General features: G+C 41.7%; 1 protein-coding gene across 3 annotated transcripts in view; it reads right to left on the bottom strand.

The window, feature by feature from the left end:
• Positions 1 to 13,097, bottom strand: part of ADGB (androglobin) — a 226,004-nt gene that overhangs the window by 35,254 nt on the left and 177,653 nt on the right. For all 3 annotated transcript variants that reach the window (XM_048844305.2, XM_048844306.2, XM_048844307.2), the window contains one exon: positions 2,255 to 2,366. In XM_048844305.2, the coding sequence (XP_048700262.2) occupies positions 2,255 to 2,366 (112 nt within the window). The remainder of the gene's footprint in view (positions 1 to 2,254; positions 2,367 to 13,097) is intronic.

Below are 13,097 nucleotides of genomic sequence, written 5' to 3'. Positions count from 1 at the left end.
GCGCCTCAAACTCCTTTATCCTTCTTCCCAGAGCCACGTAGTCCGCAGTGATCCACTCAAGGTCATTCTTGGCAGTATCATTGATGCCCAAGTGGAGAAGCAGGAAGGGGACACCATCTTGGACACTTTTGAGGAGAGTAATGGGTCTTCATGAGAGTTAACGATGTTGGAGTTGTGGGGACATGTATGGTGCTGTCGAGTGTCCCATCAAAAGGCCTGCTTAGATCCCCCTGGATGGCCAGACATAGCCATCACACCTGCATAGCGGGTTTCCCCTTTGACAGTACTGAAGGGCCTGGTACCGAACAATGATCAGAACCAACAGGTTCCTTCCTGACTGCTAGCACTGACACTGCCAAGTCTTGCACGGTGTCTGTGTAGGTGACAGAGTTAATGGTGCCGACTTCTGTGGTACTGAGACAGAGGAGTACCCTGACTTAGGTCACGCTCTACTGTGATCTCCATGCCTGGCTGTCTTCGGTGCGGGGATTGACAGCCAACAGTTTTTTGTGCCTTTTCTTGGGCACTAGAGATGGTGAATGGTGCCGGGACTCCAGTAGGCTCCTTACTAATGCTGGGCCCCACTCTATGCCCAGTCAGACTGGCCTGGCTCAGATGGAGGTCTCAGTGCTGCCTCCATGAGCAAAAATTTAGCCTGGTCCTTCCTCACGCAGGACTTAAAGTCTGTGCAGATCTGGCAGCGGTCCTCCATGTGAGCTTCTCCCAGGACCCAGGCACTTGCAGCAGCTTGAAAGCAGGTCACTCAGGGGCATAGCCTTGTTGCAGGAGGCGCAGGGCTTGAAGCCCAATGACCAAGGAATGCCTTGGCACCAGGTAACAGACAAAAACATAGCTAACTCAGTAAGTTACCAACTTACACTAAAATTGACAAAAACTATTTACAACTAGCTAACTATGTACAAATATATAAAAGAGAAGACATCTGAGAGAGCCAGCCAAAGCAAGGATAGCAGTTCCAGCAACCATCAGGGGAGATATAAAAGAACTGAGAGAGCACAGGGTGCTTTATACTGGCGCTATAGGCATGCAGTAGGAGAGGGCATTCAAGCAACCCTGACGGTACCACTGACGGAAAAATTTCCAGCGACTATGCTTGGGGCATGCACACACCTAGAGTGGAATGCACACGTGCAATCACTCAAAGAATATGCATATACATGAAGTATACATAAGGCTTTCAGGTCAGGTAAAAGAGGAAGCAAAGATAAGAAATTTACTTGACTTCAAAGCCATTTATTGAGAGTACTAATTACTTCTGACCTGTGACAATGATAGAAAGAGTCACTTTGTTCTAATATTGAACAAGAAACTTTATTAGAATATGGGGAATAGTATTATCTCTAAAGCTACTTTGTCTCTCTCTGCTGCGCTATAGAGCTTCCCCCAGGACCCTTCCCAGTCCTCGCCCTGCCTGGCTTGCTGTTATAGAGTTAAAGAAATAGTACACATATCACCATGGCTTCTAAGCTTTATTGCTATAAGATGTCACCAAAAAACTAACTAAACAAAAGCAGTCATTCTGAAGAAAAAAGAAAAGGAGTACTTGTGGCACCTTAGAGACTAACCAATTTATTTGAGCATGAGCTTTCGTGAGCTACAGCTCACTTCATCAGATGTATACCGTGGAAACTATGTGAGCTGTAGCTCACGAAAGCTCATGCTCAAATAAATTGGTTAGTCTCTAAGGTGCCACAAGTACTCCTTTTCTTTTTGCGAATACAGACTAACACGGCTGTTCCTCTGAAACCTGTCATTCTGAAGAAACAAATTGCAAGAACCATTTTCAGTTTCTTGCTTGGTAGTAAGGTCACAGTGAGTGATGAATTTTTAAAGACTGAAGAAATTTAACTTTACCCTTTTGGATTAATTCATTTGTTTTATTCACAAATAGTCTGAATTATGCATTCTGGCATGGCGTCTGCAGTTAGGCATTCTGGGGATGAATCTATAGCAGTGGTTCTCAAAGCCGGTGCACTGTTTGTTCAGGAAAAGCCCCTGGTGGGCTGGACTGGTTTGTTTACCTACCGCATCCGCAGGTTCGGCCGATCGCGGCTCCCACTGGCCGCAGTTTGACAAATTGACAAAAGTGTAATGTTATTACCAAAAGATAATAATACAAGTTATGGAAATATCTTATGTATTTACTGAACAGAAATAAGTGATATACCAATACAACATCTTTAAAAAACGAACCATACTGCACACTCTAGCAGGTGTGTTTAAAGTGACATACCTTTGATTTCATTTTTCTCCATTTCTTTCAGTGCCTGAACAAATGCCAACTGACTCTCGGTAAGTGGCCAACTGTTATACAACACCAGTGCTTGTATAGTGTACTTGTGAGTCTGTGAAGCCAAAGGCAATATATTAATCAGCTGATGACATTAATATGCATCCACAGTGAGCATCCCAAAGTATTTCAGTAAACTGTTAGACACTGAACACAGGCTGCCTAACTACGGCAAAAGAAGCCATAAATTAGTTCACAAACTTATACATGTCACATTATTCACAAGACTCTCAAAAGAAGTCTCAGTACTAATGCCAAACTACACTGTTGTAATTTCCTTCTAGAACTGCACACTCACTATCAAAGTGAAACTAAGTTGAGCTATAGAATAAGGAACTACACTCCTTTAAGGTTTTAATGTAACATTTTCCTGAGCATATGGTGCACAAAGACTTCTTTTCTTCTATAAAACCATAAACCCTCAACAGCTCACTGAGTTTTGAATGCTCATACTGTAGAGTTATGTTTGTAGAAGATTATCGTTTAGAGATGCTCCCTCTTAACGGACAGTATTATGAACATAGGAATTTGGAGATGTGCCCTGGAGGCGCAGATTGGGAACATCACATGGCTGTGTGCAGCAGTACACCACAGTAACTCTCCAGTTTGTTTTATTAAAGTTTTATTCCTTTCTCATTCACTGGTTTGTTATTTAATGAACCTCATGATCATTACATAGACGAGGACATATGATTATCTTTTCAATAAAGATATGTGACTAGAATGCTGAACTCTTCATTATTTACAATGAATAGTAAATTATTCTAAGAGTATCTCTTATTCTCTTCAACTACTAATGTTATCTCTGTGGTAAAGAAACAACTGAAAGTAGGCATGATTCATCTACCTGTAAAGTTAACATTTTATTGAAATTAAACCCCAGTCTTAAGAAAAAAAAAAATCACATTTAGCTAACAGGGGAGCAATTGGATACAGAAAAAAAAAAAGCACTGTTTGGCAGCAGGAATATGTCCACATTATTTTCCTACAAATATGTAAATGATGTTAGGTGAAGGCCAAGGGATCCTTCGTACCATAAGTTTTGATCTCCCTCCTAAAAAATTCTTGCCTCGAATAATGGGCAATTTTTTTTCATGTGCTGCATAATGGAACATGAACTTATAAGAAGTCTCTCTCCAGAAGTATCACATGTCGACTCCAAATGTCTTACAAAATTTTACATGGAACAGATGAAGTGCCTGCATTTCATTTGACCCCGACTCTATCTTGGGATGTCTTTCTTTTTCTAGATTGTAAATTCTTCCTTGTCTTCCTACATATCTGTACTTCATCTAGCACACTTTGAACACTATTGTAATATAAATAAATACAAACAACATAGTAAATAATCTTTCAGAGGGCCTGGCTCTGGAGGACTTCTTACCATTTAGAAGCTGGGATGGGTGGCAGAGTAGGGACCCTGTTTTTTCATTGGTTTCCTGGACACACATTACTCTGCTTGGGAAATTTTGTGCTGTGGTATGAAGATATTAGAGAAACACTAGGAGCATGGATGGACATAAGGACTTCTCACGCCCTAGCTTTCCAAGTTGTCACACCTGAGAAGCAGTCTGCCTCACTGAATGGGGAGCTATTGGTGACTCTGGTGCCACACAGCAAGCTACTGAAAAGTGGACTAATATAATTGAATTTAGTGTCAAGGGGATTCCCAAACAAATATTTATGCAGAGATACCTCATTGGCTCTAGAGGAGGGTTGCCATGGTTATCATTCTGAATTTAATCATAAACCCTTTGGCTGTTTGTGAAATTTCAGCTGTTTTCCATAGACACTTTGGAAGATAGCAAAGACAACAACCGCCAACAAGGAAGATTACCTTGCAAGTACAGATATATGAAAAGTTTTTTAAAGTATTCCCAAACATCAAATCTATAAAACATTCTTGCAGTTTACTTGGAAATGAGTGTCATGCCAATGACAAGTAAAGCTTTTCAATCTGTACATTGCTTCAAGGCTGTTTAGCATAATTATAATTAGGCAGGCCAAAAAAGAATTTGAAGAGTAACTAGCCAAAGACTCAAAAATTGTCAGCAAGAAGTTTTGTAAATACATTAGAAGCAGGAAGTCTGCCAACAATCATAGGGACCATTGGATGATCGACATGCTAAAGGAGCACTCAAGGAAGATAAGGCCATTTTGAAGAAGTTAAATGAATTCTTTGCATCGGTCTTCACTACAAAGGATGTGAGGGAGATTCCCTCACCTGAGCCATTCTTTTTAGATGACAGATCTGAGGAAATGTTCCAGATTGAAGTGTCAATAGAGGAAGTTTTGGAAAAAATGATAAATTAAACAGTAATAAGTCACCAGGACCAGATGGTATTAACCCAAGAGGTCTGAAGGAACTCAAATATGAAATTGCAGAACTACTAACTCTGGTATGTAATCTATCATTTAAATTAGCTTCTGTACCAGATGACTGGAGGACAGATAATGTGATGCTGATTTTTTTTAAAAGGCTCCAGAGGCGATCCTGCCAATTACAGGCCAGTGAGCCTAACTTCAGTGCCAGGCAAATTGATTGAAACTATAGTAAAGAACGGAATTATCAGACTCATAGATGAACACAATTTGTTGTGGGGGAGTCAACATGGCTTTTCTAAAGGGAAATCATGCCTTACCAATCTATTAGAATTCTTTGAGGGGGCAACAAACATGTGGACAAGGGTAATCTACTGGATAGCATGCACTTAGACTTTCAGAAAGCCTTAGACAAGGTCCCTCCCTAAAGGGTCTTAAGTAAAATAACCAGTCATGAGATAAGAGGGGACATCTTCTCATGGATCAGTAACTGTTTAAAAGACAGGAAACAAAGGGTAGCAATAAATGGTCAGTTTTCAGAATGGAAAGAACAGTGGTGTTCATCAGGAATATGTACTGGGACCAGTGCTGTTCAACATATTCATAAATGATCTGGAAAAAGGGGGAAACAGTGAGGTGGCAAAATTTGCAGACAATACAAAATTTCTCAAGATAGTTAAGTCCAAAGCAGACTGAGAAGAGTTACAAAGGGATCTCACAAAACTGGGTGACTGGGACACCAAATGGCAGATTGCATTTATCAACATTGAATTTCAAGTAATATACATTGGAAAACATAATCCCAAGTTTACATAAAAAATGACGGGATCTAAATTAGCTGTTACCACTCAAGAAAGATCTTGGAGTCATTGTGGATAGTTCTCTGAAAATATCCTCTCAATGTACAGCAGCAGTTAATAAAGCTAACAATATTACGAACCATTAGGAAAGGGATATCTAAGAAGACAGATAATTATCATAATGCCACTATATAAATCCATGGTACACCCACAGTTTGAATTCTGTGTGAAGTTCTGGTCACCCCATCTCAAAAAAGATATATTGGAATTGGAAAAAGTACAGAAAAGGGCAACAAAAATGATTAAGGGTATGGAATAGATTCCAAATGAGGAGAGAGAAAAAAGATTGGGACTTGAGTTTGGAAAAGAGACTACTAATAGGGGATATCATACAGGTCTATAGAATCATGAATGGTGTGGAGAAAGCGAATAAGGAAGTGTTATTTATTCCTTCACATAACACAAGAACCAGGGGTAACCCTGCGAAATTAATAGGCAGCAGGTTTAAAACAAACTCAAGGAAGTACTTCTCATAATGCACAGTCAACCTGTGGAACTCATTGCCAGGGGATGTTGTGAAGGCCAAAACTATAATGGGGTTAAAAAAAGAATTAGATAAGTTCATGGAGGATAGGTCCATCAATGGCTATTAGCCAACATGGTCAGGGATGCAACCCCATGCTCTGGATGTCTCTAGCCTCTGATTGCCAGAAGCTGGGAGTGGATAACTTGGGATGGATCACTCAATGATTACCTGTTCTGTTCATTCCCTCTGAAGTACCTGCCATTGGCCGCTGTTGGAAGACAGGATACTGGGCTAGATGGACCATTGGTCTGACCCAGGATGGCCATTCTTATGAGACAGTAGTTTATCTCATAAAGTCTTTGGGAATGAAAATGCTTATATACCTAGAAAATATTTTTGATTGTAACAGAGTCAGAAGACTTCCTAAGACTGTATCTTGGGCTAGGTACATCTGTAATAGACACTGGGTTTTTCAGCAAAGTATAGAAAATATTTTAATCCCTTTCTATTCCCTGCTTCAAGATGGAATCCATAATAAATATGTGCCAGAAAATATCTGTTGTCTCTGCCAGAGAACACGAACACGTTTCTCAGAGGAAGTGGCTTTGCCCCCTTCCTTACCCACGCTATACTACAGGAACATCTAGAGGTGTTTGTTGGATGCAAGAAAGACTAAAAATCTGGCAAACAAGAAGCAAGAGTTCATCTCTGACATTCTGCTTGGCTGGAATTAGTGATTTGGGATTTACTGATGACAAACACTATATAAGAGCTAGGTGCTAATAAATAAATAAAAATAAAGTAAAAGAGAAAGAACTTAATGTTATTAGAACCCCATACTTTTCTAAATTTGCACACTCTAGAATTCTGGAAACAGATCACTCCAAGATAGGATGGGAAACTTCTTTTGGGTGTTAAAGAATAGCTGGGTTACAGGACTTTTCAGGAGCCTCACTAAGCTCGTACATAGAAATGCTTTCAGTCTTGAATGCTCTCAGGAATTCATCAAAGTTTCCATACAATTGGAAGAAATATTCGGAGTCCCTGAGTGTGCTCCCAATTTCTGTATCTATTTTCATTTCCCCACTACCCCAGAAAGTCTTGAATCATAGAATCATAGAATATCAGGGTTGGCAGGGACCTCAGGAGGTCATCTAGTCCAAACCCCTGCTCAAAGCAGGACCAATCCCCACTAAATCATCCCTGCCAGGGCTTTGTCAAGCCTGACCTTAAAAACCTCAAAGGAAGGAGATTCCACCACCTCCCTAGGTAACGCATTCCAGTGCTTCACCACGCTCCTAGTGAAAAAGTTTTTCCTAATATCCAACCTAAACGTCCCCCTTTTACTCCTCGTTCTGTCATCTGCTACCACTGAGAACAGTCTAGATCCATCCTCTTTGGAACCCCCTTTTGAAAGCAGCTATCAAATCCCCCCTCATTCTTCTCTTCTGCAGACTAAACAATCACAGTTCCGTCAGCCTCTCCTCATAAGTCATGTGTTCCAGTCCCCTAATCATTTTTGTTGCCCTCTGCTGGACTCTTTCCAATTTTTCCACATCCTTCTTGTAGTGTGGGGCCCAAAACTGGACGCAGTACTCCAGATGAGGCCTCACCAACGTTGAATAGAGGGGAACGATCACGTCCCTTGATCTGCTGACAATGCCCCTACTTATACAGCCCAAAATGCCATTGGCCTTCTTGGCAACAAGGGCACACTGTTGACTCATATCCAGCTTCTCGTCCACTGTCACCCCTTGGTCCTTTTCTGCAGAACGGCTGCCTAGCCACTCGGTCCCTAGTCTGTAGTGGTGCATGGGATTCTTCCGTCCTAAGTGCAGGACTCTGCACTTGTCTTTGTTGAACCTCATCAGATTTCTTTTGGCCCTCCTCTAATTTGTCTAGGTCCCTCTGTATCCTATCCCTACCCTCCAGCATATCTACCACTCCTCCCAGTTTGGTGTCATCTGCAAACTTGCTGAGGGTGTAGTCCACGCCATCCTCCAGATCATTTATGAAGATATTGAACAAAACTGGCCACAGGACCGACCCTTGGGGCACTCCACTTGATACCCGCTGCCAACTAGACATGGAGCCCTTGATCACTACCTGTTGAGCCCGACAATCTAGCCAGCTTACTATCCACCTTCTAGTCCATTCGTCCAGCCCATACTTCTTTAACTTGCTGGCAAGAATACTGTGGGAGACCGTATCAAAAGCTTTGCTAAAGTCAAGGAATAACATGTCCACTGCTTTCCCCTCATTCACATAGACAGTTATCTTGTCGTAGAAGGCAGTTAGATTAGTCAGGCATGACTTGGCCTTGGTGAATCCATGCTGACTGTTCCTGATCACTGTCCTCTCCTCTAAGTGCTTCAGAATTGATTCCTTGAGGATCTGCTCCACGATTTTTCCAGGGACTGAGGTGAGGCTGACTAGCCTGTAGTTCCCCAGGTCCTCCTTTTTCCCTTTTTTAAAGATGGGCACTACATTAGCCTTTTTCCAGTTGTCCGGGACCTCCTCCGATCGCCATGAGTTTTCAAAGAAAATGGCCAATGACTCTGCAATCACATCCGCCAACTCCTTTTGCACTCTCGGATGCAGCGCATCCAGCCCCGTGGACTTGTGCGTGAAGACAGAGGCAAAAAAGGGATTGAATACATTAGCTTTTTCCACATCCTCTGTCACCAGGTTGCCTCCCTCATTCAGTAAGGGGTCCACACTTTCCTTGACTTTCTTCTTGTTGCTAACATACCTGAAGAAACCCTTCTTGTTACTCTTAGCATCTCTTGCTAGCTGCAACTCCAACTGTGATTTGGCCTTCCTGATTTCACTCCTGCATGCCTGAGCAATATTTTTATACTCCTCCCTGGTCATTTGTCCAATCTTCCACTTCTTGTAAGCTTCTTTTTTGTGTTTAAGATCAGCAAGGATTTCACTGTTAAGCCAAGCTGGTTGCCTGCCATATTTACTATTCTTTCTACACATCGGGATGGTTTGTTCCTGTAACCTCAATAAGGATTCTTTAAAATACAGCCAGCTTTCCTGGACTCCTTTCCCCCTTGTGTTATTCTCCTAGGGGATCCTGCCCATCAGTTCCCTGAGGGAGTCAAAGTCTGCTTTTCTGTATTCTGTTGCTCTCCTTTCTTCCTTGTGTCAGGATCCTGAACTCGATCATCTCATGGTCACGGCCTCTCAGGTTCCCATCCACTTTTGCTTCCCCTACTAATTCTTCCTGGTTTGTGAGCAGCAGGTCAAGAAGCGCTTTGCCCTTAGTTGGTTCCTCCAGCACTTGCACCTGGAAATTGTCCCCTACCCTTTCCAAAAACTTCTTGGATTGTCTGTGCACCACTGTATTGCACTCCCAGCAGATGTCAGGGTGATTGAAGTCTCCCATGAGAACCAGGGCCTGAGATCTAGTAACGTTAGTTTCGTTAGTTGCGAAAGAAAGCCTCATCCACCTCATCCCCCTGGTCTGGTGGTCTATAGCAGACTCCCTCCACGACATCACCCTTGTTGCTCACACTTCTAAACTTAATCCAGAGACCCTCAGTTTTTCTGCAGTTTCATACTGGAGCTCTGAGCAGTCATGTTGCTCTCTTACATACAATGCAACTTCCCCACCTTTTCTGCCCTGCCTGTCCTTCCTGAACAGTTTATATCTATCCATGAGAGTACTGCAGTCATGTGAATTATCCCACCAAGTGTCTGTTATTCCAATCATAATTATAATTCACATCATAATTCCTTGACTGTGCCAGGACTTCCAGTTCTTCCTGCTTGTTTCCCAGGCTTCTTGCATTTGTGTATAGGCACTTAAGATAACTCGCTGATCGTCCCGCTTTCTCAGAGAAAGATAATGAAGGACCATCAATAACAGGGCTTTGTGATCCTACCCATCTAGCTTTCCAGACCACAGTTCAACTTAATTTTACAATTCCTGGCAGGCCTTCTTGTATTCCAGGGCAGCAGAAGAGCAATACTCCAGTGAAGTACTCCTAATGATTGCATGCTTGGTATCTGGGATCCTTGGAAAATACAAAACTTTAGGAACTGTCTATTGAACTCTTGATTTCATGTTGTAAAAATGTAACTAATAATTATAATAAGTGGACTTACTGGGATTTTGTTCTGTGGGAAATATCACACTCTGCTTTTTAAAAATTCGATTTTAGGAGTTTAGCTTCTGATAGACTCTGCTCTGACTTCTGTTTTTCTTGGTGTTTCTAGACTAGTGAGCTCAGGAAATTGGTCAGAAGTGCTTCTCTAGTCTAACCAGTAAAGGCCACGTACGTTTGTTTTGAGATATTAATGCTTAATTGACAAGTCATCCTGCAACATCAAAAATTTAGCAGCAAAACTTTCTTTTTTGGTGGGGTGAGGGGAGGAGCTTTGAGCCCTTAGTTGGAATCTAAGAACTAGATCTGCTGAAGTCCAATGGACCCTGAGTGAAGAAAAATCCTTAAGAGGAAGAAAACAGTTCCTCTCTGGGAAACCTAACACTCACCTAGGACAAGTCTGTACTCAGCCACTTGCACAGATGTATAAGCCTTCCTCCTTTTCACCTGTAATCCCCATTAAGCAGCTACTATAGCAGCAAGAAGAAAAGGAGTACTTGTGGCACCTTAGAGACTAACCAATTTATTTGAGCATGAGCTTTCGTGAGCTACAGCTCTTCTACTCTCCTCAGCACATGGACTGCTGCATGCTAGCAATCCTTAGTATGCAAACTACCCAAAACACATGTGTAGACCCTGGTGTATCACAGAAGAGTGCATACTACATTCTCTAAAGGAACAGTGCTGTGTGCATGTCCACCCTACCCCTGTATGCTCAATGCTGCTGCAACTTTGCATCACTCTCTATTGAGCACGGTGCCTAACAGACTTAGAACATAACCAGATATTGCTTTATCTTGTTAAAATAAGCAAGTCCCAAGTGTTTGTGTCCCCTTTGTCCTAGTAAATCATGCTGAAATGTTGAAAAGTCTATTGATAATAAAAATGGAAGAGACAATCCTTCTGTAACAGCTGCAGCTTCCTGCAAGCCTGTCAGATCTAATACCACAAAAGTTTGGGAATAAATCCCATATGAAAAGTGCAGCCGCAGAAATGTCTAAGTCTGATGTCCACTGCTGCAGTCAACTGAGAGTGTGACATTCAGAGTACTGTCAGGAGAAGGAGAGATGGAGAAAGAGCTTCCGAGTGCCTGGTCTATGCCTTAAATATAGATCTTCTGCCCTTGAGATCTTTTGTTTTACTGGGCTGGCAAATCTGAGAACCAACAACCACAATTTATGTGGAGAAAACTAAAAATGTACCTTCAAATCTATTACAGTGGAACTCACTTCTAGTGTACTCAGAAACAGTGAACATCTCTACAGTGAAGACCTTAAAGTCCCACATTGTTCAGATTATTGCAGCATGCAATTAATATTCTGATTGTAATGAATCTGATTGTTTTCATATAAAAACTCATTTCACTATAAGAGAATTTAGGTGTATATACAGAATGTTAAATGGTGTTGATGTGATGGACTCATAATAATTCTTAGCACTTACATAATGCCTTTCATCCTTTAATTGTTTTACAAGTCTCACAACACTGTTTTGATGTATATAAATATTATTGAACCACTTTGCAGATGAAGAAACTGATGCACAGAAACTATGTTGTATTCTTGAGGGAACATTAAGTCTCTTTGCATTGCCAAATCTGGCTGTTATTTCTTCTACACATTCTCCAAAATCCATTCTTACCTCTCTAACCCCACTGTCAAAACCCTCAGCCATGCCTCAGTAATCTTACCTCTCAGCTTCTGCAGCCTCTTCTTCCATGACACACCCTCTGACCTCTCCAGTCCATCTAGAATGCAGTTGCTAAACTCATCTAAGTTTCCTGCCTTTGTCAGCAGTCCTAATTAAATCTTGTTACTGGCTTTTTCAAACTGTTCTCAATCAATCAAATTCAAGCTTCTTGTTCTTACTTTCAAAGTCCACCACCAGAACAATCTCATATTACTTCACTGCTAGCAATACTTTTATTCCCTGCTCACTCCCTTTACTCCACCCAAGATGCTCTCACTTATAACTTTTTCCTGCTCTTGGACATCCGCCATTTTCCACGTAACTCCTTTTTCTAACTGGAACTCTCTTTCCTAATCCAGTCCACCATGCTTCCATCCTTTCTCCCTTCACATTTCTCTTCAAGACACACATTTCCCATGAGGCCAATATAAACTAATCCTCCTCTCTTCGTACCTCCATCTGCATTTGTGTGTACATATGCACATACTTAAACCCACAAACCATCACATCACTCATTATTGGAGATGTCTTCTGCCAGACTGTCATAAGCACACAGCCTTGAGTTCACTATGGACTCCTGTAAAATGAGGTGCACCCACCTCTTGCAAGCACCCCCTGATCGAGTGTGTATGCCTGCAATCTCTCAGTTTGTGATTTCTCAGGTGGGTTTTCTCAGCAGGCCTAAACTGAGACAAGTCACAAAGTAGGTGGGAAAACAGGACAGTAGGAGTGGATGCATTTCCATTTAGAGATCTGGGGTGGAGTCCTGTCCCTCTTGAAGGGAATGAAAGTTTGCCCATTAACTTCTATGGGACCAGAATTTCTCCTCTGCTTCAGTTCAGGTGGTAGAGGCTCATGCTTTTAGGATGTTTTTCTAAAATATATATGTGAGCTCAACCACAAGATATGTGGTCGGTGCAGGAATTGCTGGGTGAAATTATTTGCCCTGCATTATGCAGGAAGTCAGACTAGATGATAATCATTGTCCTTCTGGCCTTAAAATCTGTGGTTCTATGACAGAAGGAGATGGTTTCAGTGATCAGATAATGTGGCTGTGAAGATTTTGATGACTGCATCTTGAAGAGGTTGTGTGTGTGTGTGTTGTGACATAACCCTCTTTCTTCCTTCACACACTCAAACATATGCACATGCATGAATACACAAATACAGATAGTAAAGAATATGAGAATGAAGAGTAGGCCTCATGAGAAAAGTAAGTTTTGAACAAAAAGACTAAGGAGGAAAAAACAGAGGGCATGGCAGATTGGGTTACCAAGGAAGATACTGGCATGGGTATGTATGTAAAAATATGACGGTTGAAGAAAGATACAACA

Source organism: Caretta caretta, chromosome 3 (genome assembly GCF_965140235.1).
Source record: "Caretta caretta isolate rCarCar2 chromosome 3, rCarCar1.hap1, whole genome shotgun sequence".
Taxonomy (NCBI): Eukaryota; Metazoa; Chordata; order Testudines; family Cheloniidae; genus Caretta; species Caretta caretta.
Note: the sequence above shows the minus strand (reverse complement) of the source record. Positions and strands in the feature narration are given on the sequence as shown.